We start from the raw sequence: 26482 nt of genomic DNA on the forward strand, positions 1-26482 counted from the left end.
TTTTGAGGACAGATGGAAACTCCATTTCAGGCTGGAGTTGCTCTGGTTGTGATTAGCTCTAATGAGCATCTGTTGATGGAGTAGTCCAGGGAGGGGGTTCTCAGTGTTCTTTGTTACTGATCATGTTAGGATATGAAGGGCTAAGCTGAAAAGGAAGATACAGGTTGTTTGTGAAGACTTACAGCAAAGCTGTCTTGCTTATGGAATATGCCAAATGTGGTTTTTCAACTTTTCTTTTCCTTTTTGTAGTATTTCCATGTCAGACAAATTCCACCTGCACTAAAGCATTGTCACAAATAGATTTATTATCTGATTGTTTATACATGCCACAGGATTTCCCTGATGTGTACATACCCCCCAGGTATAGGCTGAAGTCCCTGGAATTTGCTTGTCCCTTGTAGTGCTGAACACAGTTTCTGGCAAACGCATGTGAAAACTGAGCCTAACTACTGAAGTGCATCTGCATTTCAATCCAGAAGGAGTGTGATTTAGTGCCAGCACCTAAAGTATCTGGAGATACCTTTTAAATACAAGATTACTGCTAATGTAAGGCTTCACAGTTTAATTTGGGGAACTTCAGAGGTGAGCTGTGTGAGTAAGCTAAATCATCTCCTTTGTGCATGCACACTGCAATGGAGTTTTGTTTTGTGATTGCATGCAAGTTTTGTTCTGCAAAATCCTTGCCTCTTTCAGTGAATGGGCAATTACTAAATATTTCTCTTTACCATTCTCATTAACTGTGTGGCCCCAAGGCTTATTTAGAACACATTATTCAGGTTCTGTGCTCAATGGAAAACACATATGGTTCCTCACGGGTGTTTTTAAGATGCTGTCTGAGACGCAGAGCTCAAAGAAAGCTATCAAGAGTCCACTTATCTACAACATCCCTTCTGATGCTGAAAGTCAGCTTTCTTTTCATTTGTTCTGAGTACTTAGAGTTATTGTAGGTCATCCCATGTTTAGTTGACACACTAGGGAAATCCAAAGACTCAGTACCTGGAAAATGAGGCATGCTAATGACTTGTGAACAACTAAAAGCTCTTTCACTGAATTTGCCTTCTATTGTGGCCCTGCTAGAATGAATTTTAATTCTCAAAAATGATACTCAGAAGATCAGTTTGCTCCTCCCGTGGTCCACTGCCTCCTTTCTGTCTAGTTGTCCTGAGGGAACGAAGACAAGATGGGAATCTGGAAAAGAATCTCTCATGCAGTGCTCCTTTGCAGAATGTAGCCACATAACCTTTTTCCTAATGCATACACATAATTATGCTGATGTTTCTTGGCCCTTGAGTAGCTGAGTTGCAAGTCATTTGTATAGAACAATTTTATTCATGTCTTCCACTTCTAGTTCTCAAAGGAGTTCACAAGGAATAATTTAGATACAAAAATTTCTGATGGCTTCATCTCTGTTTCACAGATGGACTCTAAAGCATTCTAAATTCAAGAGTAGTTTAGGGATACAGATCATAATTATTTCAAATGAGATGTCAGCTACATGCCTCTGAATCTGGGAAAAAACTGATCATCCAGCCCTGGACTGGGAGATGGATCATGTATTTTCAGACCACACAAACAATTTATGTTGTAAGGCAGAATATCAACCTGGGTCATTCTTGTAGAGTTGAGTGCAGAAAGTGCACTGGTTGGTTTTTGTTCTTCCCTGTTGACTTTTTCCCCAATGTGTAGATTAATAGGACATCTCTCAGTTGGAGCTTCTGACCCCACTGTAGTTTCTTAGTCAGCTGAAACCTTATGCCATTCATTCAGCTGTAACTTGATAATCCTTTTAAAGGAGAAGATTCAAATCTTGCACTGTAGATCTGTTGAAGAGAGTGGATCCAGTGACATTTCTGGGGTCTAAGGAGTAAAACTATTAAGACAAAGGGAAATGGGAAGTATTTTCCTTTTTCATCAGGTTCTTCAGGGCTGTATGCTGCATTAGATAAGTGGCTACCATTTTCCCCTTCAGTCCTTGGAAATGGCCGTTATATGGCATATTGAAAGGGCATACTCAATGTTACACCATGGCAGTTTTATCTATCTCTTAATGCTATTCAGTAGGTGAAGATAGGGCATCACGTAGTATGCACCCGTAGAGCTCATAGCCTACCTCCATGCTGGTTTTGGGTAACTAATGATTTAAGGACTGTCTTTCTGCTCTGCTTGTTTTGCTAGCTGTTAGTGGGTGGCTTAGAAGATGGGAACTTGCACAAATTGGTTGGTGGTGTCTTGGATGATGTTTGCATGCTGGGATAACTCTAAGCCTGTGGATCCTCTTCCCATGAGACAGTTTTTCCTCAAGATGCTTTCTAGCATGCTTTCTTGCACTTTTTACTTAGAATTGAAAATGTTTCTCCCTTTAGATGTCTGCAGGCATTGGGAAAGAGTGGTGTAGGGATTGGCATAGGAATAACATTGTGTAGCTCTGCATTTGCTGGGACTTCCTTGTCAAGCATGAGCAACTTGCAAATCAAATGGCTTCCTTACCTAGTTTGCTACTTCTGAGGTCATATTTTATAGGCAGTGGTAACTCAAGGCTTGCTCTGAGCTTCTTGGAATTGAGGTGAAACAGTCCTAGCTTCATGAAGCATGTGTCTCACGGAGCTGGGGAGCGGTTCTCTGCTAAATGAGTATGGATACAGCTGTGGCATCCCACAATGCTGCATCTTTATGTCCAGTCTTAAAGTGAGGCTCTATCCCCCAAAAAGTAACTTGACATCTGTCAAAATGCTGTGAAGAACAGCTTTCACATTCAGTGAGGATTGGGCTGGCGAGGTAGTGTGACATAATATGTCTTTGCCCTGTAATCTTTTACCCCTTCCAACATCCAGGCACACAAGAGCTGATTCAATTCTTAATCTTGGTGTAACGAAACCACCTTGTGGTTTCTGTATTTGAGTTGATCTAAATTGGGATGGCAGGAGTTCTTGAATCCAACAGCTTTAGGCTATTTTAGGTGTTGAAAATCTGCCATTGGCACTATGGAAGGCATTTATAAGTAACAAGCTAATTATGTAAAATGCACAGTGTCCACTTGTTAAGATCTTCTTAAAGTTTCATAATCTAATCAGAATTTACTATGTATAACCCTTGGCTTGTTGTCCTCCCCCTGCCTTTTTAATGCAACTTAGTTGGATGGATGGATGATCAATACAGGAAGGAAATGCTTTCCTTAATACTGGTTGGTTGAGTGTGCCCCACGAGCCTTTTTAATACAATGCATAAAGGATTTTTGTTTAATTACTGAGCACAAATGCATTGCTTTGAAGATGGATGACGTGCAGTCCTGCCTGCTCAGCAGCACTCATAGAATAAAGCTTTGGCTCTCCCTGGGCTATAGTATTTTGGTTAATATGACTGTTCATATAGACGCTAGTATCATAAAAAAAGATGTATATGCTGAAGTTGCCAAGTATTCTGAGGGTATTCACCTGAAGTGTTGGCAAAAGTAGGTCTGGCTGAGGTTCTTGCAGATATTCTGTAGTCCAGTCACCTTCAAAAGGTAAGTGAGGGTCCTGCCAGCAGCACAGGTCTGTTAAAGACATGTTGGCTATCAATATCCATTTATTCATCGCCTGTGATTAGCCACTGTTACAGCATTTGCTTCCCTTCCATAAAACTGTGCATGGATTCAATCCTTTGAGGAAAGGTTGCACCATTCCTATAATGGTGTGGGACCTGGGCCTTTCTTGATGGTGATGAACGGACATCGGGATATTGATGGCAGATGTTGACATTGTTTGTTCTTTCCCTCTTCCTGGGACAAATTGTGGTGTGGAGGAGCAGTGTTTTGGCGTGCTGGGGGAGATCAAGGGAAAGAGCAATGTTGTTCAATGGATGGCAGTGAGGGAAAGACCACGCAGTGCCCTTGCATCTGGAGCAGAAGACAGTAAGGTTTGTGATGTTGGTTGGCTTCATGGGAACCTGTTCTAGGATACATCAGCAAGAACGTAGTCTCCTGCACTGGTGGCTTATCCTTATCTGATGAGTTTGAAACCTTAGCCAGAGCTAGTTTGCTTAGCTGGAGATCTGACCACTGAAGTTTCATTTGAGGCTTGTAAAACCGCAGGACTGCAAAGCTCCTTCAGAAAGACATTCATGAGACACCTTTTGTCATGGGATAACCTTTATGGAAGAGCCTTTCAGTATCCTCCTGCTGAGTTTTGTAAGAAACCAGCCCCTATGGTCACGGTTCATTCCCGCAATCTCTGTTGGGGCTCAGAACAGGGATAAACTCCTACCATCCCATCACCATAATGTCTCTCTCGTGCATCCTGCTCTCTCCAGTGCTCAGAAAGTTTGTTTTTTCACCTGTTTAGTTTTTAAACCTGCCACGAGGATAATATGACATTAGAGTGGAAAAGCTATCGCTGCTGTGCAGGGGAGGAATTGCAGAGCCGTAAACTGCTCCCAAAATAGATCAGATGAGGTGTCAAACCACCCAACCATCTAAATACTCCACGAGCTGACCTCCGTGCGATATATAATAGGGGCTGGGTAAAATGTTTTGAGGGGAGGGGGAGGTGAAAACCCCCTTCTGCCTGAATCTGCATACTTGTTTCTAGAAGCTGTCATTTGTCCAGAAGTTGATTAGGAGCCAATCTCTGCTTCCAGCTGGGACCTCCAGGTCCTGAATGCAAAAGCTGGGGCTGTGGAAGGAGGAAGAAGCTCATTCCCCAGTTGTTTTTCTGTCCCAACGAACTCAAGGAGCTCTCTGCATTCACTGTGCTTCCCTCAAAGGTTCAATTTCAAACCCCCCAGCTTCTGAGATTTGTGTTGTCTGCAGAGTAACCTTTATTTTCTCTTTAGCTGCTGTGCTGCTTGAGTGCGTGTGTGCATAGGGATATCTCCAGGCAGCGAGGGAAGCTGCTGCATTGGCTACAAGGAGTTTCTTCCCTGGCTGCCAATCTCTGTGGTCTGGGCAAGGGCAGCTATGTAACTGCAGCATCTGCCGAGAACAGACAGCGCAGTGTTCGGGAGGGACAGCACGATTTATCCGACAGACGGGATGGGGAGGGGGAAAGGAACAGACCAAGTCCTGCTGTGTGATGTGTGCTGCGGAGCTGTTAAGCCTTTATCTCCCAAATTTAACAAAAGGGCTGGCTGAGGTGTTAGGGAGACAAATGGGCGATTCATTACAAAGTCAGATGCGTTCCCTGGCAGGGGTGGGTGGGAGAGACTGACACTAACACATGGCTGGCCGCGCTGTTGCTGGAGCCGTGCGAGGCATGCCCACGTCCCGGCGCGCTGAGGGCTGCCGTGGGTGGGAGGCTTGCTGGGGATGTGGCAGGATTGCTGCTGGGATCGCGGAGGTGGGGTTGCCGAAAGCGAGCGGGGCAGCGATAGCTTCTCCGAGGAAAGAGTGGAGTGCTCTGGATGTATGAATCTGTCAACCTGGTGTTGCAAAGTGTTAGTGTGTGGCGTGTGCTTGACGCTGCTGGGTCGGTTCTTGCTGTCATCCAAAGGGTTGGAGAGTGCAGGTGGGTTAAATGCTGCAGCCGAAGCATCTTACAGGCACCTGTCTTGGTGCTGAGAACACAACAACTGCCATACGGGGTTGAACCAAAGGTTTCTTCAGCCAGGCATGGACATCTGGGGAAGCCAAGGAGAAGTGGGACAAGTGATGTATCTCCTGGCATGCCCTGCTCGCTGCTGGCAGTCAGTGGTTTAGAGGCTTCCTGAGCCAGAGGCTGTGTTCAAGCCCTCGTGTTCCATCACCCACCTGGGTGAACCTCCTCTTCCTGAATTTGTCTAATCCCTTTTGGAATCTGTTCATAGTTTTGGGCTTCACAACATCTGGCGGCAGTGAGCCTTGCCGTTTAATGATGCGCTGTTTGGAAAAAAAGGCTCCATTCTTGGAGTGTCTAGCACTTATTATTTTTTTAATGCTGCGCCTGATCTGAGTCAAAAGGTCCGATCCCTGCATTGCCCTGGGCAAAGCGCTCCCTGTGGAGCCCCTAGCCTTGGGCAGATCTGTAGGACTTGGTTAGGCTTCACGTCAGTAGCTTGAGCTGTAGAGCCACAAGGATGGACAGGAGGTGTTTTGGGAACTGGGAGTGCCCTTACCCCATGAGTGATGCTTTCCGATGCCTTCTTTGTAAACCTGCTGGAATAAATATAAAGCAGCAGCAGTGCAAAAAACACAATGAACAAACTCTGTGGGTTTTTTTGGTCCTCTTTGTTTCAATTTCAAATGCTAAATATCCTTTGCTATGTGCAGATTTCAAATGCTAAATATCCTTTGCTATGTGCAGCTCTCCCCAGACAAGGGAAGCTACCGAGAAAGACCATGAACTTGGATTTTCTTTGCTTGGAACAGAAAAACAAAACTATTGCTGCAGGTTTATAGCACAGATGACTTTCTGGCTTTTAGGAATCTGGGCTTCGTGGTAGGAGCAGATGTAACAGTTTGCGTATGGCTCAACTCTTTGTTGCAAGAAAATCATGCCATTGAGCACCTGGCCTGTTTCCTTTAGTCTGCTGTCTTTAAAATCTGGTATAAATTCTTTTGCTGTATTCCTTTGTGTGATCCATTGCATCTATGATGTTCTCCTGGTCCTCAATCCCACCAAAAACTAGTCAAAAGCAAGACAGGGGGAGGGATGGCTATGTATATTTTCTGTAAGTGTGATCTAGAAATGTCCCTTGTTTTCTACGTTATAGAGAGCTGTTAGGCCCAATTCTGGATCAAAATGAACTACTCTAACCCATGTCAGGGATGGAGCTGAGCTATTTTTTACTGCAGCAGGGATCTGAGATTGTGGGAAGGCAGGATTTTCAGCAGTGTAAAAAAGAAAAAAAAAACCAAACAAAACTCCTCCCCCAACCCCAAACAAACAAAAAACCACCAACAATCAAACAAAACCCCCTACCTTATGGTAGTTTTGCCTTCCTGCTGCAAGGAGGTGTTACTATAGGGTGTAGATATGTTGTGCATGTGTGCATCTCTTGCCAATTCATCCTATCATGGAAAATATTCTGAAAACCTCTCTTTCCTCCCTCCACATCATGTGGAGCTAAACGGGTTAAAAGAAGCCTTTTATTTTCTTCTCTGGGCTTATTTCTTCATCTTCCATTGCATTGCTCCCCACTTAACGGCTTCCCTGCACCAAAACTCACAGCTACACATTGCCTATGGTCTAGTGGGACTCATGCCAAATGAAATGATGTTAAGCTAAAAAAAAAAGAATTAAAAATAAGCGGTGGCTGGGATGAGGAGCAGCGGTGGGTCGTGGGGTGGGGGTCTGGTGGGGGTCCAGGAGCTGTCCAGCTGGGGAGGGGGGCACTGGTGGTGGTGGGGGGTAATTCCTGGCACAGGCTGCCAAGGGCAAAACTAATGCCGTCTTAAATCAGGAGTGAAAGCCTCTGTTGCTGCCTGGCCCGTGCATTCCACTGGCACCACAGTTCACCGGCTGGTTTTAAGTTGGGTTGAAAATCCTTCGTAAATCTCGCTGATTGCTGTTTCATTCTTGAGAGGATGAAGGGGAGAGGAAACAACCTTCCCCTCTTCTCCCCCCCTCCCCGCCTCCTTTCTCCACCTCTGCTCGCTTACGGACAAAATGGGTTGTTCCAGTGGAATTAGATTGCTGGCAGCTCTTGGGGCCAAGCTACCTGGGACCTCCCAGCCAAGGGCAGCTAATAGTCATTGAGTTGTAAACACTGAACGCCCCCTCAAAAACCCAGCAGTGTTTTCTAAAGGTGGTTTGGTGCTGGGAACGGTTCAGCACAAGCCATGGGAATTGCAAGGGAGTATTGCAAATGCCTGTAGAGCTGGTCCTGATATTTGCCCTCTCCTCGTATCACCTCCATGCTGGTGAATCTAATGCTGCAACTCTGACGTTTACTTAAAATAAAAATGTTTTTTGCTCTGATGGACTGGAAACTTCCTGAATAAGGTTTGTTGTAAGGAGGAGGGGGGGAAGGAGGAGAGGTAGTTCAGCCTTGTGGTTTAGGCACACCACCAAGGGCTGAAAGACCCAAGTTTGATTCCTTCCTCTGCTGTGGGGTTTCTCTGTGATTGCTTGTGCCCTCCTCCCTGGGGGAAGGGAGGCAGAAGGGAAGGCAGTGCTTCCTTACTTCAGCGGAGTTCTATTAGCTGTAATTCATAACCTGTGCAGGTCTTCTGCCTTGCATGAGTGGGGAACGCTGCAGCAGCTTGAAGTATTTGCTTGTGGTGCTTCTGATTGCCACAGTGCAAAAATAGCTGTTCCTCATGGCACCTTGGTCCCATAGGTCCTATGCAGGAATGCACCATAATGAGAACATCTCGAGCCCTTCACATCTGAACTGAGTCACGTATTCCCCACTCATTCACTGAAGTATTTTTCCTTTGGTTGCTAAATTTTGCCCTCATATACTATGTGCCAAACTTTTTTTTGGTAATTTGTACAGGAGAAGTTGAGGGCATGTTTTGGCAGGAAATTGCATGGAAGCTTATTTAGACATGCAGCAGCCATCCCGTATCTGGGAGGCAACCATCTGCGTCTTGCCCCATTCACAGAAAAATCCCTTCTGAACTGATGCGACAGCCCCTTTGTAAGGGTGTTGGGGTCCTGCTCTCTTCTCAATGCAGGACAGCTGGCCTGGGGAGATTTCACTTCCTTGGACTGCTGTGTTCAGTGGCCTGGGAGGAGTCCTCTGACTTCTGTGTGAACTTCAGCTAAGGCTAAAATGGGAAACTCGGGCATAAATTATCTCTGTGGTAACACCTGGGCCTGAAAAGAGCTTAATGATTTGTGATCAGAGTGGCTGCTGTGAGTGCTAGAAGCATTCAGGAAAGCGGTGTCGGAAAGGGAAGACCTGGAGATTTGCACCAGCAAATTCTTTCTTCCAGAAGCAGCTGTTGTTTCTCTTTGCTGGATGCTGGAAATAACTCTTGATAGGACCCAAGAGCCTGGCAGGTATGTGTAGCAGGATCCTTACATGCCCACTCCTCCATCCCCTTGCCCAAGATGCTCAGAGAAGAGGCCCAGAGGAAACCGCTGTCTAGATCTATCCAGGCAGAGGAGTGATTGAAGACAAGTTTCAATGACTGAAGCCTACAAGAATCTGCACCTTTATGTCTCCTAAAAAAAGAAAATCTGTTTGAGCATACTTTTTCAGGAGTCGTCTGGAGACTGATGCTTCCTTCCCTGGTAAGTGGGATCTATTGGGTTGGAAATTCCCCCATGCTGTCTGTAGCTTTTCTCCTCCTAATTCCCACCACTCAGAAGCAGGTCCAAGGACTTGAAGGCATTTCCCTCTGTGAAACACATGCTCTCTGTTGGAGCATGAGTCTAGGGTATGGCTGCTTTCCACCTGCATGCAGTGAGGTTGCAAGGCCCTATTGCTCCTACCATGTGTTGGTGGAAGTGTGTAATGGTGTAGTGGTCTCTGGTGGGGGTTGTTACTTGTTCCTTTGCAAGTAGAAACTGCAACTGAGATTTGGGCACTACTGACTAAGGAGGAAGCCCACGTTTGAGGGGTTGCCACCTAAAGAAAAGCTCTGGGTGTGTGTGTACCATGATATTGAGAAGAAGATAAGGATCAAAATAGCAATTGGGACACAGTTGTGATGAGGATAACTGTATTTGTTACTTGAGTTTCCAAAGGGTTTTTTGCTTTGTTTGATGGTCTCCAACAGCAAGACACCATTGTTTATGGAGAATGATGTGGAGAGCAAAAAGGAGAGGTGAAAACAAAGCAGAGTTGGTTGGGAAGGACCTTGAAGGAAAAGAACTAGCACGTGCATAAGGGGCAGTGGTTTGTGGATGATGACAAGGGGAGGAAGCCTTGCAAAGTGCCAGGAGAGACAGTTTTAGCAAAGCTGGTTTTGATTTCTAGGTGGAGTGTAGGCTGTTTAGCTCTGTCCCGTAAAGCCCTGGATGGTTGACACTTTCTCAGGCTGGGAGAAACACTTTTCCTCCTGTCACCTTCTTTGATCCCCACAATGTCACAGTACCGTGCCAGAGGAGATCGGTGGAAAAATTACACCAAGGAACAGTTGAGCTAGAAGTGAATAACTCTAACACAGCAATCTTCATGAAGGGACTTAACATGTGCTGAGGTGGCAGGATATTGTGAAAGCCAAGAAATCCTTGCTGAGGTTTGGAGAATACCTTGCATTATTTTTTTGTAAGAACTTAAGGGGATATGGGAATTTTTTTGCATGTGTATACATTAGCCAAAGTAGGAAACCTTTGGCTTTGTAGCTAGGAGAACGGCAGAGAATTTTGAAACTAGCATGTGTGGCTTTGGATTTTGTGGTCTAAGCAAGGCAGCAATAGACATGAATGCATGAATACTGGGGTGAGCAATGCATCTTGGAGCAAAAATAGTTCTGACTTTGAGGGGCAGAAAGAAAATAAAGAACTAATTATTTAGTAGCAGAAAGGAGAAAGCCTTCTCTGATCCCAAATAATTTGGGGGTCCACCAATGCTTCTGACAGCTCTGGGAAGAGCAGAACTGAGGTTGGTGAGTGATCTTCAGATGGCTTCCTCCAAAGGACATTGAATTAGTGAGTGCAATGGTGGCACTTGTGCCTGTGAACACTTAAAACCCCTAACAACACAGTGCAGAATGAGTTGATTCTTCAATGGCCAACTCTTGCTCCAAATATCAAGTCTTCATCACTCACCATGGAATTCAGAGTTTTCTTGGACTTTTGGATTCTTATACTTCAAATAGCGATTAGCTTTTATGGGATGGGGGGACCATGGTAAATCAATTTAGGAAAGCTGCTTCACAGTGTGGGAGTATGATGGTGGGAGAGAGACAGGGCAACTGAAGGTTGTTGGATGCAAAAATAATAATATAGGCCTGGCGTCCAGCATAACTCAGTCTGACTCCTTGAATTGTGGAGTCATTAATCTAGGTATTGCAAAGAAGAAGGTTAGTGTTCAAGTTGTCAACTTTTCAGAAACATTTTTTAATTTTTTAAAAGAAAGGAAATAAGTGATGGAAAGAGAAGAAAAAGGGTTGGAAGAGTAGCAATACTGCAGGAAAATTGTTCATGTAAAAAGTGAAAATAGTCAATTTGGTCGTTGTACAGATATACCACAGATAAATCTCCTGACAGAGGAGGAAGTGCCAGGATAGGAATGCAATATTTCAGCAGGCCTGTCATTCCAGGCGGGTATAGCAGAGGAATTTCCTTGCAGGAAAGCAGCTCACCTTGGCTTGCGTCTCTGGCGGCACTTGCAAAGGAAACTCTTGAGCATGTCAAAAACGAGAGTGCACTCACAGGTCTATGCAGGCGCCTTACTTCTGTGTAATGCCCCTCAAATTCCCATCAGGAAAATCCCCAGTTAAACCAGGGAAAATACAGGGACACTGATGAAAGTGTGAGCTGACGAGGCAATAAAAACTCTTGACTTCCGAGATGAGCTGAAAGCAGGACCCATCTTGAATTGCCTGTCTGGAAAGGCAATAATTCCATGGTGCTACAGATAAAACTTGGCTACGCAGCTATCGGTGTGAGTTGTGCAGTGGCAGGGACTGTGTTTGGGATCTCTCCCAAGCCTGGGTGATTGGAGTCTGAACTCCAGGAGAGCAAAGCAATTAACAATGTTTGACATGAAGTTCATAACCAAGGCAGCCAAATGCCTCCAGTAGTGTATGTGCAAACCGGATAGGTCTTGCTATTTACATCTGGTGATAATAAACCTTCTGGTTTCCTGGCTTCAAACCAGTGACAGATTGAAATGGAAGGAGAATAGTGCAGATGATGTTGCCAAGGTTCCTCTCAGCTAGGTGGGTACGGCACTGAGCAACCAGGTCCTTCCTGAGGTCTGGACAGCGCAAGTGTGCCACTCAGAGCAGAAGTCAGGCAAGGTGCACAGAAGATTACGTCAAAATCTGAAGCAGAAAGAGTCTCTTGACTTGGTAGATTCATATTTTTCTCATAGAGGCCAAAGTTAATTTCCAGAGAGTTAAAGCTTCCTGGGTTGTGTGCAATGAGCTGTTCGGTCTCTCTCCCAGTTCCTAGTGGACAAACACACCTTCATCTCATGCTCGGCCCCCTCGATCCAAACTAATACAATTGCACAGAGTGCTGGCTGGCAGTTTAATCGTAACAGTTGTGGATCGGGTGTGTATAAAATAAAAACCACCCCCCCTTCCCGAAAAATTTCCTTGGAAGGAACAGCTCGGTCTTTGTGAGGAGCTGAGAAAGCATCCGACTGACACCGTTGCCTTACGGGACCTCGCTCAGCCTAGGTTTCATAAAAGGGCTTTATAGGATTATAAAGGTTCCATGCAGTGGCAGCTCCAAGGCAGCGTTTCAGGTGGGGGCACCGGCTCTCCCTGGCTCTGCCTGCGCTTGTTTATTATTGATGCCATGCTCTGGAAAGTGCCACCTCACCCCTCTTCCCGGGGCTGCTGGCACACGCGTGTGCAGAGCTGAGGCTGCTGCATCGGTCTCCCCTGCTGAAATGGGCACTCATCCAGCGCTGGAGAGGGAAAAACGTATGTGTGCATGCACGTGTGCTGCTTTTGCTCATGGAGGTCTTCACCTGGAAGAGCTTCATTGCTTGTTGGCTAGGAAAAGCCCCTAAATTTACTCCTTGTCTTGCTCTGGAGGTGCTTTCCTAATTGACTTGCTTCGCTCTGATTCAGACCGGCTTGAAAGCCAGTGAAATTAGTCTGAGCAATAAGCCAGGCAGTGATGGACAGGTCTCTGTTCAGCATGTGCGTTGCATGGCTTGTTTTTCACCAGTTTGGACTTCCATGTCCCATTTTCTCTAACAGGTGAGGACAGGGCAGAGCTGGGTCAGGAAACAGGAGGTGGGAAAAGGTGGTATTCTGCCTTCTCTATAGGACATCGTGTTGGTGTCTTGTCTTTGGGTTATTTTTTTGGGTTATTTTCTCGGGAAGGGGTGAAGTGGGTGTCTGCATGCTGGCCCAGCTTTCTCAGCTCACTGTGGCCGTTACCCATGTGTCCCAGGTATCAGAGCTGGTGAACGCCTACCTAAGCCTTTTGCACAGAGCAATGAAAATGGATATTGCTGACAATTAGTCCATTTAATGCTTCAATTTTCTATTGTTTCCCAGGACTTTTCCATCCACTAGTTCTAAGTGGCTGCTGGAGGCCTGTCCTCTGGCATTGTGCAGCACTGTGAATCCTATTTTCTACCTTCTCCCTATCCCTGGCTTTTTATTTAGTTTTTATTTAGGTGACTTTTAGTGGAGATACATGCGATTGGGCCGTGCTATCAGCAAGTTTTGCAAGGCTGATCTGTGGGAAACCATACTTTGAAGTATCTCAAAGCCAAGCACCTAAGGGGGAGGATGGGGAATGGGTTCAAAATCACCAATTGCTCTGCAGAAATCTTGGCCGTAGGATTAATTCCTGTATCCCTGCTCACTGCGATAGCCGTCTGCTACATGATACTTGGAGCTTGTGTTTTCCAGAACATTTAGCTGAACAGTACCTGCTCAGTTGGAAAGGTAAATTGGGGAGGGAGAGCTGTAGAAAATGCTTTTGTGCCTCCCTCTCTCTTCTTTGCCAGTCAAGGATATCTCTTGCACCAACTGTGAAAGCTTTCAGGAATGAACCTTCACAGCAGAAGTATTGATGAAGGCCAGGAATGAATGTCCTGGAGGACCTTACAGGTCTTTACTACTGTGAAGCTCAGACCAAGGCACTTTTCTCATGAACAAGCCTGCTCGGAGCTTTGGTTAACGAGGCACCAGGGCTGGGTGGTGTCCCGTCTCCTTGGGGAGCGGTTGAGACCAAGTCCACACTCTGTCCCAGTCAAGACAAAGCAAAAACGTAAGGGTTAACATTTGTCAGTGCTTCAGATGGAGCTTGATGTTTGGCCTTTTGGATGTGTTTATCATTTTGGGGGAGCAGAATTTGGGGAAAAAAAACTATTTTTGGGGAAACTTACACTGGGTTACACTACTTTTCCATGGTTCCCACAAATCACTTTGACTCTTCATTTTTACCACTGCAGTGTTTTTCCTGGCTATCCTAATACTTTTGAAGGCAACTAAAGGAGAACATTCCCCTGCCCATCTCTTTGTTCTCCTAAAAATCAAAACCCCAACCCAGCCATCTTTTTCTCCCTCCTCTAGACATCTGATGTTAAATCACCTCATCAAATAACCAGTAATGATTGGATCTGTACTGGATGTTGCTGGCTGTGGCTCAGGTCAGGATTTTATGCCCATTGTACAAAGGAGGTTTGGGAGTTAAAGCATCCTAGCTCCTTGCCCTCAGGGACTCTGCTCCTGGCAGGATGCATCCTGCTGATTAGAGAGAAATCCTCATTAGAAAAAGAAACAACAAATCACTGCTCCTGCGGGACAGATGGGGTTTTAAAGGGTTTCCAGGATCCATCTGTGTTCAGCGAAGGAGGTGAGCGTGTGCTCCCTTCCCGTGCCCATCACCCCATTTCCCCCGGTGGTCCTGCAGCGATGGAGATGTCTGAGCCTGCGACCCATCCCCGTGCTCGCCTGTGGAGGATTGCAATGTTCCAGCATGTTTTCAATTCTGGCTTTAAGCAATTCTTCCTTTTTGGCTGGGGAAGCATGTCTTCAGGTCCTCTGAAACCCTGCATAGTGATTCCCATTGACTGCGTGGACTGGCACCTGGCCGGAAAAGGGCAGAGCCAGGAGAGTGGGGTGCGGGCAGCCTGGCCAACAAACCGCTCATGAGCCCAGCAGATGTTCCGGCAGCCTCTCTGCTCCCTGGGGCTGATGCCAGCCTGGTCCTTTTCCAGCAGCTCGTCACTTGACACCGGGAACAGTACGCTGGCTGCTTTTGTTGCACATTGTACGAGTCAAGGACCTTGTGCTTGGAGAAGGCAGGGTAGGGGAGAAGGCAAAGGGACACGAATTTCTTCAGGTCGTTTTTTAGGTTTTGAGCTCGTTCTACCTTGTAAAAGCTTTTGGCAGTATCACTTGGAAAGTGTATCCTGCTCTCAAGTCTCAGGCTGTGGCTCGCTAGGTTTTATGACAGAATCTCTTCTGCTGAGGGCAGGGTGGCTGTATGTGCTTCTCGGTGTGTCTCTTGGTCTGGTGGGATGAATCATCCTCTATCACTTCCCAAGCCACTTCTGGCTCTGCTTGATATGCTAAAATTATTTTTTGTATTTATGCACAGGAGAGTGACTGTTGTGCTCTTGTATTTTTTGCTAGTTTCCCAAGTTCATGCAGTTAGGTACCTTCGGTTTTTTCTTTCCAGTTTCAGTTTTCAACACAGTCCTGTGGTGGAGATTGCTAAGGTCTTATGTCCGAACAAGCTCTGTGAGAGCTGGTAAAGAACATAAATCCAAATATTGCTTCTTACCCTTCTCTTGCTCCCACCTTGCACCCACACTGCAGAGAGCCTCACTGTAAAATCACTCCTCACCCAGACATCAGCAAGTCCACATGGGTGCTCAGCCAGGGAGAGCCCGATCCCACCATGGCCCCCACTTCTACCATAGGCTGTATTTCTCTCTCCTCACCACTGTGCCCCTCTGTTTCTCTGCAGGCTGACGGGGAACGAACCCCTGACCATCCTCCCTCTGACCTCAGAAATGGAGGAAGCTGCCATCAAAGCCCACTACAAAGTCTGTGACCGCCTGAAGCTGGAGAAGAAGCAGCGCAGGATGTGCCGGCGGGACCCTGGCGTGGCCGAGACCCTGATGGAGGCGATCAGCATGAGTGCTCTGGAGTGCCAGTACCAGTTTCGCTTTGAGCGCTGGAACTGCACCCTCGAGGGTCGCTACCGGGCCAGCTTGCTAAAGAGAGGTGAGCGGGGTGGGGGTCTTGGTTGGGGGTGCTGGCACCCCTTGCACCCGTCGGCTTTCCTGGCAGTTCGCAGAATGGTCATCCTGGTGCATCCTTTGCCAGCGGCGGGTCACCTCCTCCCCAGAGGTCGAAAAAGAGCTTGTAGAAGGTAAATACCAAGTCAGGCTCAGCTCATCTGTGAAAGTGCACGGCAGGCAAAGGATGTGCTATATGGTGGTAATTTATGTGGTTGTGCTAGTGAAGCAACCCCTGTCTGCTTCCCGTTGCTGGCCATGGCTCCTCTCCTTGGAGGCTGGAGATGTTTGTGCATGTGTCTGCAGCCAGTAGCTATGGTTGCTCCTCACTTCTGCTGGAAGTTGACCTGTTGCTGGAGGGGAAGGTGTTGAAGTTCCCAAAGCTGTCCCCTCTTTTTTTAAATTATTTTAATTTTTTCCTATTAATTATGCCAACCTTTTCAGGAAAGAAGTTGTGAAAATGCCTTGTTAAGGGAAATAAGGCAAAACAGACTGTTCTGTGCTGCCCCGTTAGTGGGGGCAAGGGGAGCCCTATCGCAGTGCAGGGCAAAACGTGCAAATGTTTGTGTCTCCTGTTACTGCTCTACCTAGGGAAAAGCTCCCTGGATGTGAGCAGTGGGTAATTCTCACACCCCTTCCCAGCAGCTCAGGTGGAGATGACCAGAAGCTGAGAGAGAGTATTGGAAGAGCAGGTGGTATTTTTATCTCCTTCCTTTCTGCTACCTCATAGTCCAGTTTCCTGTACCCTCCCAGTAAAATCCAGTTCTTATTTCTGGACTGCAGCTAATGGTGCAGCAGGACCATTTTACAGATAGCTTGCATGGGTCTCGAGGGCTTTTGTGACTTCCAGAAAGTCTCGCACTCGGTGATGAAGCTGGACCTAAAACCCAGGGTCCGATGTGCTCAAAGATAAGAGCTGAGGTTTCCCAAGTGTCCTCCCTTGCTAATTAGTGAGAAGGAGTAATTCAGAAGCGCTGGGGCTTAACTAATGCACTGTCACTGACTGCGGTGGAAACAAGGAAAGTCCTTATGAAACCCAAGAGGTCCAGCCAGAGCTGCAAGACATTTAAAAATATCCCCGCATGCCAGAGGAGTCCCTGGATTAGTGGTGCCTTGGGAAAGCCAACCACTTTCTCATGCTGACACCTGGAGGCCACAGCTTGTTCCTTCAGATGTGCCTGCCCCCGTGGGCAGCCCTCGGCAAGGGATATTTCAAAGCAGCCTGAAGTTGAGCTGCCTTAAAACACCATCAAGAACCGTGCCCCCCCTCCCCTCCTTGTCAGGACCCCGTGTAATAAATGGTAGCTCTGAGGGTTGCGAGGCTCTGCCTGCTGTCTCATTCTTCCATGTTTTATGCCCCTGCAACATCTCTGCCCTCCACTGATGCTGTAAATCCTTCAGATGTTGTTCCTGCTGCATAACACACTGCCCTGTAAATCTTTCTCCTCCTCTCCAGGAGCTGCTGGTTCCTGGTTCAGCATTGCAGCAAGTGATACCCCAGGGCAAATGGGCACATGTATCACCCGCTAAGACACAGCTATTCAAATATGTCGGTGTGGGTTTGCTTCCTCTCTTCCAGGACTATTGCAGCTTTTTAAGGAGAGAAAAAAAAAAAATCACAAACCCCCCACATTTCCCTTAAAAGTTTCTCCCTCCATTTTTACACTTGGTCACCAGAACAGCCTGGCTGCTGGTTTGCAACTTGGGCTGATGCAGCCTGTTTCTTAAAATAACGGGGGATTGTTTAAGGGACTTGTTATCCTCTTTGGATACTCGCGAACAATTTTGGAAATGGCTGAAACTGGATAGCTGCGGACGGCAGGCTGTCGATGCACTGGGGGTTAGAATGCCTGCATTGATTTAAAGCTCATTATCTTGTTACAAAATATCTTGGTGCAATCAAATAGTGCGTGGCGGAGATGGCTTTAAATCTGGCCAGAGCCAAATGTCACATGGACTTGCTTGGAAGCCGCCTGAGCTGCCTGCGGGCGAGATGATACCCGTGCTGATGGGCACCAGGAATTTGTGAAGCTTTCGGTGATGGACAATGGGAGGAATAGAGCCGAAACTGATGGAGGGGGAGAACCTGGCAAATGAACCATTCCTCCTGGCTTTCTGTCAAACCTGGTATGCATTGTGGTTGCACGGCACTGACTTTCTGCTGAGATTTCACAACCACTCTGAATTCAGTGCTTCAAACCAGGAGGCCTTCAAGCAGGTTGTAGATTTGGGCTGTCTACTAAACCGGACCATATCCAGGCTGTTTTGCTGCTAATTGCAGTGTCTCAGACTCCCAAAGGAGGGTTTACATGCCCTATTCCATCGAGGACTTTCTGTTAGCACACTGGTACCTCTCCATTTTGTAGCACAAGTAGTAGCGGTGGCAAGAGGCCAGTTCTACACTCCAGGAGCACAGAGGCTTGGGAGCAGTGGCAACCCTCTGACAGGCATGTGGGCAGTCTGACCTAGGGTGTAACCTAGAAAAAGCTGAACTAGCCTACAGAAGATGAAAGCTGCTTAGAAAGCATTTTCTACCCAGAGGAGTTTGGTCTGCAAACCCATGAGTTTTTGTTGTGTGAATTAAGCAAAGAATTCTCCCACCACTCTCAATGAGAGAGTTTGCAATGCTGAAGATGTTTCTGGGGTGCCAGAGGCCATAGTCTAACTTCAGGGAGAAAACAAAGAGAGAAAACCCCCAAATTTGGTTTCTCAACCCTGACCACTCTTTACGGTGTCCTCAGCGAGTGTGGAGTTGAGCCTTTTTTATTTTAACCTTCCTTCCAGTGAGGGGAAGGTTCCTGCTCTTCTTTTCCAGGTGAGCAGTAGAATGGTCAGACAATTCCTGCCACAATCTGGTTTGAGTCAGCCCCCTTGGGAGGACCAAACCTTGGTCTCCTGGACTGGATTTGCATCAGTCTTCTGCTGAAGTTCAGCCATGTGCACCTGGGAGTGCTTTGGGAAGGCAGGCTCTGGGGATGGCCCAGGGTAATGCCCCATGAGCTTGCTTGGACTACCATGAACCTCCCAAGGAACAGTTCCAAAAATGACCTGGCAGTATCTCTGCATGTCCTTGGTTGACACACTAGCTTACAGATATATCCACTACTGTCACCATCCACTTGTGTTATTTTTGAGTGGGGGATTTCTTGAGTCGGATCCAAAGCTGTTCTGGAATTGCATCTCAAATATGCAGTCGTTTACAGCTTCCATAGCCGGAGAATGAGGAGCTATAAATACTGGCATGTTTGCTTTTTATTTCTGGCTTTTATTATTTGGATCGAAATCATGGGTCTCTCTGGGCCTCAGTTTACCTATTGGGGGGAGCAGATGCTGTCGCATCCCTGCAGGTGAGCATGGAGGTGTAAAAAAGGGTTGTGTGTGAAAGGTTTGAGGTGTAAACTACTTCTTGAGGCGTTTGAGTGAGGTGCTGTGTTGGGTGACAGGCTGGCTACTGTGTGCGTCCCAGCCCTCAGGTGCCTTCTGTTAACAATTTTGTTGGACTGGAGTAGGACCCAGTGATTTTTTTTCAGGGGGAGAGGGAAGAACAAGGAGTGCTCATGGTTCCTACCCCAACCATCAGGGGTAGAATGGGTTCCTGCTATCTGGTGTCCCCTTGGTAGCAGTATTGCTGTACCATGGTGATGGTACCTCCATGGCCTGTCCAACTCTTGCTCACCTCTTTCTGTTTTCAAGCAGAGACTGTCTGCACAGTGACAGCCGCAGAGCTGGCCAGATTTCACTTGCATTCTTGAATCCTGGCTTGTGCCACCTCTATCCATCATTCCTTGCCCTCCACTGTGTCTTCTCCACCATCAGTGATGCGCGTAGAGCTTGGCATGCTTTGACATTGCTCAGACTATTCTCACAATGGGTTTTGCCTTGATTTTTCCTATCTTTTTCTTTCTTTTAACCCTTGTTCCAGCTGCAATTAAAGCCGCCGCCTCCTCTCTCCTGCAGGTTTTAAGGAGACAGCCTTCTTGTACGCCATCTCCTCCGCAGGGCTGACGCATGCCATGGCCAAGGCGTGCAGCGCGGGGCGGATGGAGCGTTGCACCTGCGACGAGGCACCTGACCTGGAGAACCGCGAGGCTTGGCAGTGGGGTGGCTGCGGCGACAACCTGAAATACAGCAACAAGTTCGTCAAGGAGTTCCTGGGGAGGAAGCCCAACAAGGACCTGCGAGCCAGGGTGGACTTCCACAATAACCTCGTGGGCATGAAGGTGCGTTGCAGACTGCTCGGGGTGGGGGTTCCCACCGTTGTGGGGTTTGTGGGGGCAATAAGGTGCTGCACTTGGGTGTGGAAACAGGAGTGTTGGATGCAAAACGCATGGAGTGATCCTTCTGCTGGAGGGGTGACGTCTCAGTTATGGGACTATGCCCTGTTTTTTTCACTGTGCTTCAAGAGTTGTGCAAAACCGTTGGAGGGAGACCGGAGGGAAAGAAACAGGACTGTCCAGGTCTAGAAAACATGAGGTAGGGACAAAGACTGCTGGCTTTCCACAGGGAGGAGAGGGCCTTACACTACAAAGGGATGGAAAGAGAGGTTCTTCAGGCTTACGTGAGGCAGGACAAGGAGGAAGGGATTTATGCTGCCACAACACAGGTTGAGGGATGCTTTTCTTGCAGCAGTTCAGTAGAGCATGGACAGTCTAGCATCTCTGTAGCCAGGTTTCTTTAAAACTGGCTGGACGAGCACCTGGCGGGGAACCAGGGTGGAGATACTACTCTGACCTCAGCCTTAAAAAATCCCTGCAGCCTTGTTTTCTGGCAGAAGCCTTCCATGTCGCCTAGAGCTGCTGGGTTTGCAGCTGACAGTGCTTGAGTGTATAGTCCCTTTTTTCTTTTTTTTCCCATCCTCATCCTCTGTGCTGGAGGACTTTCTGCTCTTTACCCCATCTTCTTCCCATGAGGCTTTACCCTCCTGCCTGGGGGCCTCCCTGCAGGACTGATGTAAAGGACAAAGTGTCTGCAATTGCTGCGTCATCCCAGCAAGAGAGGGGAAAGGAAGGGGCTTTCCACCTTCTCCTGTAATCTGCTTGGCTGTACCTAGCCTAGCGTTGCTCGAACACAAAAATCCCTCAGATTGGCCAGCACAGGTGCCTAGGATCAGTGTTTCATTGCGCCAACCTCGGAGGGGGACATACTGTAAGGCTATAAATAGCCTTCGAGCCTTGTTATTGTCCGTGTGATTGGATGGAGAGTTGGGGCTGGGATGGGGGACCTGGGTCTCCAGTTTCCCAGGCAAATGCAGCCCAGCCAGTTGTGCATTCTAGGAATCGCCACCCCAGCTCAGTTGTTCCTGTGCGTATGCATAAAATGTCATTCCTCGCAACAGAGTTGGGGCATCGGAGAATGCCACCAGCGAGTGCTGGCCAGCAAAAAGTATCCCCCTCTCCCCACCACCAGATGCTCCTAGACAGCACTGAGATCAGAATTAGAAATATCCTGGATTTAGCTGGTGTCTGGGTTTGGCTGACAGCTTTTCTGCCTCTGGATTAAAAGGCTCAGTGCTGCTGAACTCTTGTTGCAGCTCTTTGGCGTGTGAAACAGGCTTTGCAGGGTGATGAAATTTGTTTTAATCCTTGTGGTTGGTTGTTCCTGAGGGCCTGTCCCAACTCTTTGGATTTGGCTGTGTAGCAGATGGAACTGAAAGTGGGAAAAGGTGGTCCATGGAGGCTGTGATTTCATGCTGGAGATTGCTGAGATGTCCCAGCTCTCCTCTTTCCAGAGTCATATACTACAGTCTCGTCAAAACCTACAAGGCTGTGGCTTTAGGTGCCATTGACATGTTCTTGTAACTCCACGAATATCTCCCTTCCAACAGTGGTGGGGCTAAAAAACTTGCCCAAGGGATTTGACCTAACTCCCAGCGCTCTCCACCCCGGTAGCTGCAGTGAGGATGCCCATATGGCTGAGACCCAGTCTTGGATTTAGGTTAGGTGTCCTTATTGGTCATCTCTGCTCTACGCTACCTATGTGACTTTGAGCTAAATGAACTCCAAGGATGAGTTGGAGGGAGTGAATCTCCCCTTTCTTCCTGCCCTTTCTTGCCCTGATCCCACTGTGAGTGAGTTCCCAGGGGAAGGGGAGGTGTCAGGGACTCTCTTGCATCCTCTGCCTTCACTTTACTTGGCACAGTCAGGCTCTGGTCATTGGCAGTGGTTTCGAAGCAGTAGTGTAATATCTGCAGCTAAACAGCTGAGTAACAGTTGTGACGGTTGTCCAGACACTGAGAGCCCGCGCGGCAATCCAAGTCAAAGACCTTTGCTGCAGGTCAGTGATCTGGTGTTCCCATTTTTGTCCACCCACGCTGTATCTGTCAAGTTGGTATTGCTGTCTGACAGCTTTCCTTGCCTATTTGCAGCCGCAGTTGAAATGATTTCTCTGTTTATGCTCCTAGAATAATTGTACCATAGTCTGGTTGAAAGGCAAGCCAAGCAGCCTACCAGATTCACAACACCACCATGAAGCCAGGCAGAGAACAAGTGAGCTGCATGTTGAGAAGGAAGCTTTTAGGAGGATGGTGGCTCAAGATCAGGAGGACATGTGTCTGTATAGTCAAGATATGTAGACCTAAACCACTGACACAATATGATGTCATTAAGTTGATGATCAGAGATGTTAGAGATGAGGACCCTGGCTGGCTTTGTAATTGCAAGGTCAAAACTTGCAGCACTTGCTTCAGATTTCAAAATATTGAAACTGATTTGAAGCCTGAACATTGACCTTCTTGGTGTGGTTGATGGATTGTCTCTGACATTGCTTACACTTGGGTGTAGAATAATATCGGGTTCAATCTGCTTCCTTCCTCCTGGTCCCACTGCAAGTGCAGCATTGGTGGAGGATGAGAGTTGCTCAGCAGGCAGTGCTACGTTCCCTTGCTGAATTTATTGATATTTTCCTTGGTGAAGGTAGTGGGTTAAATACGAAACTCAGCGTGTTTCCTCTACTCGTCTTTCTCCAAAGAAGCTGCCCATCGGCTAACTGCTGCTGTATAGGCTTTCCAACCATTGAGTAGCAGGAGATGCTAACCTAGTGGCTATGACTGTCTGAAACCACTTTGAACTAACCTAGTTTGGTTATTTGAACAATAACTCATATGTATTTGACTTGATGTGAATCAAAGGCAATAAAGGAGTGCAGAGGGCCTTGATTTGTGCCATTTTGGAACTGAACAAATTTGAACTGGAGTGTTCATTATATAACTAAGATGCTCTTATGGCCTCTAATGTGTTAAATGTCCCTGTGAGTTCCAAAAACATGATTATGGCCATTTCAAGCAGGAACTGAGATGCAAACTGAATGCCTTTCCCAAGGTTATGTAGCAAGCTGATGATGGAGCAGGAGACTGAAGCCAGCTCTCCTGAATTCCTGCTCAGCACCTGCTGTGTGTTTCCTCTAACCAAACCGCGGATTTTATGTCTATTAGTGAAGCCATACATGCATGAACCAAAACCTTTGCTGCACTACAGACTGCTTTGGACTGGGCTGAGAATAGACAAAGACTTTCTTTTCCAGTACTTTGTTTTGCTATGGGAGCTTGCTGCAGTGCCAGCCTATGTCGGTGTACTTACAGTGTATGTACAGATGTGCATGTGTGTGTTTGCTGAGGGAGTAGAGGAATATCTAGTAAAGATATAGCACGAGCTTGGTGGTCTCTCACTGATTCTTAACAACATATAATCCTTCTCATCTAATTACTCCAACCATGGCAAAATGTATAAATAGTCCCTTGAGACCCAGCAAAAAAGGACCTGTGCTTGATTGACTGATTTGGCAACCGACCCTATACCCTTCTGGTCAACATGGCGGTTTCTCCATGGTGTCACGTTAGCAAACAATCTGCATGTTTCTGTGAGGATGACATTATCCTATCCCGCCTAATTTTAGCATCTCTTGGTAGACGTTCTCCTTTAATTATTATTTTACTTCTGTTTTTTACAACCTTGATGGGCCGACTGTAATTTTGCTGCCACCAATGAAATAATCACTGAACATGTTGTGCCTGTGATGGCTCACAAAGTTATATGATATGACCTCAATCGCTAATGAAACGGCGAGCTTGTCTAGTGTGAGGATGAGGTAATTAGACCAGGACTTCTCCAGCCTTCTCTTTATTGAAAAGTAAGGAGCTCTGAATAGACCACTTATTAAAAAAGCAATTTCCCTTCCTTTGCCAAATCTACTCTCGCTCATTCAGCTATTCTTTCAGAGGGGTCTTGGGTGGAAAGGGTGTGTGTTGGGGGGAGAGGTGTGTGTGTGTCAAGGGGATGGGGGGCGGTGGTGGTGAGAGAAGTCAACTGTATTAAAGCTCTGTTGCCAGCAATGAAGTTTCTTGGTTATATTAAATGAAGCACAGGCAGCCTTGCTAAAGCTCTCTTCTTCTCTATATCCTCCCCCCTTTCTTCCCCCTTGTACACACAAGTGCAGCCCTCTTTTGTAACCCATTAATGAAAAGTCGGAATATTAGAGCACTCAATTAGTTCCACTGGGCTTGAGTAAGTGATGTTTTAATTAAATTTGCCCAGTTTCTCAGCAAAGTATCATTAAACATGACTTTCCAACTCCCTCTCTGGAGCGTTGCTAAGTTTCTTAATCCCAGGAGTGCTGACCTCTTCCAGAGGTATGTCTGGTCAAGCATGTCTTACAGATCCAAGGGGCACTATTAAAGGGGGCTGCTGTTACCCAAGGAAAAAAAAAAATTGTCATGTTCTCATTCCCTTTTCCCTTTATCCTTCCAGAAGGAGAGACACAAGCAAGCCGTTGCCTTCAGGACCCTAAAGTCAGGGATATAACCACAGTCTCCTTGAGAGCCAGGAGTGTTTAGTGCAAAACCATGGGAGGGCAGATATGGAGAACAAGAAAATTCCTCTCCCCTGAAAGGTCTCTCTTTAGGCAATATCCCCCTTTGAAACCAGTTCCCTTCATGAGGCTTCCTTAATTGTTTTTGCACAATATCAACCCATAAGTTTTGGTCTGCGCAGACTGTATGCGTGTTTCTGAAGGATCCTTGTCATCCTTGTTGCTGTAGGGTTCATGTCCAGACCCATGCTGAGGCACGTTATGCCTGCATCTCTGAAACCATATGGGATGCTCTGGAGAGGATAGTGGGAGGTGCATGGACTTTTCCTTGCTGTTGACTTGCTTGTTTTGGAAGTTCATGCAAGGAATGGCTTTTCCCCTTAGGCGGTGCTGGCGGGGATCTATCAAGGGCTGAGCGTGCCTCCTGAACTGGAGATGGACTCTCCATATCAGGTAGATGTTTGCCCAGCTATCATCTGTCTGAGGAACTTCACGAACTATCACATAACATGTTATCAGAGCATATCACCCTCTTCATTTCTGTATCTCCATTTTACAGAGGGGAAATTGAGACCCAGAAAGATTAAGTGACTTACTAAAGGTCACACACAGGCGTAGCGAAGCAGAGACTTGCACCCTGGTCTCCTGTTGCAGAGACAGCATTTACAAGCACTGCCCATCCTGTCTCATATGGTTCCTACTAGCAAACATGATTCCAGTCAAACTCCAGAGTTTGTTGAACAGGCAAGCTTAAATGCTAATCCCTCTGTCTTTCTGCACCCTCAAAAAATGTAATTGCTCTTTTTGATGAGACAAATCCATATGAGCTTACTAATACAGTTGGTGCCTGGAAGGAAAAAAAAAAAAAACCACGTAATGCGTCCTTTAGGCAGTTTCTTTAGGCGTGTTTGCAGCGAGAAATCTAGCATCACACTTTTACCGAGGTACAAATCAAACCTAGCAAATAGCAGCCTCTCTGAGACTAGCTCTTGACTTTGTACGTGCAGATCAGTTTGCAGGGCCACCACTAGTATTAATTGCTCCAGGTTTTGACAGGTAGGAATGCATTAAGCATGCTCTCTAGATTTTCCCCTCCTTCTTTCAGGTTGAGATTGGCTCAGCCCAAAGTCTTTCTAAGGCCTGGAAATCAACACTCTGGAAAAAATTGCTTGCTGTGCCCCACAAGTAATTGCAGTTAGTTGTTTATGTGGAGCTTTCTTTGCATGTGAAGCACGCTAGGAATACTGAAGGGGGAAAAAATACTTTTAAAGGTCTCAATTTTAAGTAGGGTTATGTTATTCTATGTTTAAGTGTTTGTATTTGAATGCATATTTCACTAAAATATGAGTGTTCATATTTTTAAAGAAGGAAGAAAAAAGTGGAAAGGGAAAACTCCTCTGACAAAAGTTTGAGAACAGGCTTGAAAGAAGGGCTTTTTTTAACAAGATAGAAGAAAAAAAGGAAGGGAAGGAAAAAGAAAACTTCTAACAATCTGTGAAACTTTTGTAATTCAACCAATGGCAATGACCAGTGTTAAGGGACAAGTGTGGTCTTCTAGTCGTTTGGGCACTGTGAAGAAATGGGGACTGTGGCTGCTGTCCAAACAAACATTAATACTTGAGCTGGGAGAATAACTAAGCCTATTTAAGTTGAAGGAGGATACGTATATAGAGGATGGAAGAGATTTGATTTGTAAAGAAGCATCCTAAAGCCCTTTCTGAAGTAAGACAAGACGAGGGCAGGCTTTTTCCTGGATGAGCTGACTCTAAGGAGGTTCATCTGCTCCCTCTTCTCCCCCAAACCATAGCGAATGGTTTGAAGCCTTGGAGCCGCAGACCAGCCATGACGACAGCGGAGCTATAACCGAGGAATTCCCACGGCTGCGCGTCCGCTTCGGACTGCTGCTGCCCAGACAAGAGTTGTCTGAAAACCACCGCCAGAGCCCCGT

At 46.7% G+C, this 26482-nt stretch overlaps 1 protein-coding gene across 1 annotated transcript in view; it reads left to right on the plus strand.

Moving 5' to 3' along the window:
* The window catches only part of WNT9A (Wnt family member 9A), a 56843-nt gene that overhangs the window by 22088 nt on the left and 8273 nt on the right, over nt 1-26482 (plus strand). The window contains exons 2-3 of the mRNA XM_050892704.1: nt 15459-15718; nt 19690-19952. Of these exons, the coding sequence (XP_050748661.1) occupies nt 15459-15718; nt 19690-19952 (523 nt within the window). The remainder of the gene's footprint in view (nt 1-15458; nt 15719-19689; nt 19953-26482) is intronic.

The sequence above is a fragment of the Gymnogyps californianus genome, chromosome 2 (genome assembly GCF_018139145.2).
Source record: "Gymnogyps californianus isolate 813 chromosome 2, ASM1813914v2, whole genome shotgun sequence".
Lineage (NCBI taxonomy): Eukaryota > Metazoa > Chordata > Aves > Accipitriformes > Cathartidae > Gymnogyps > Gymnogyps californianus.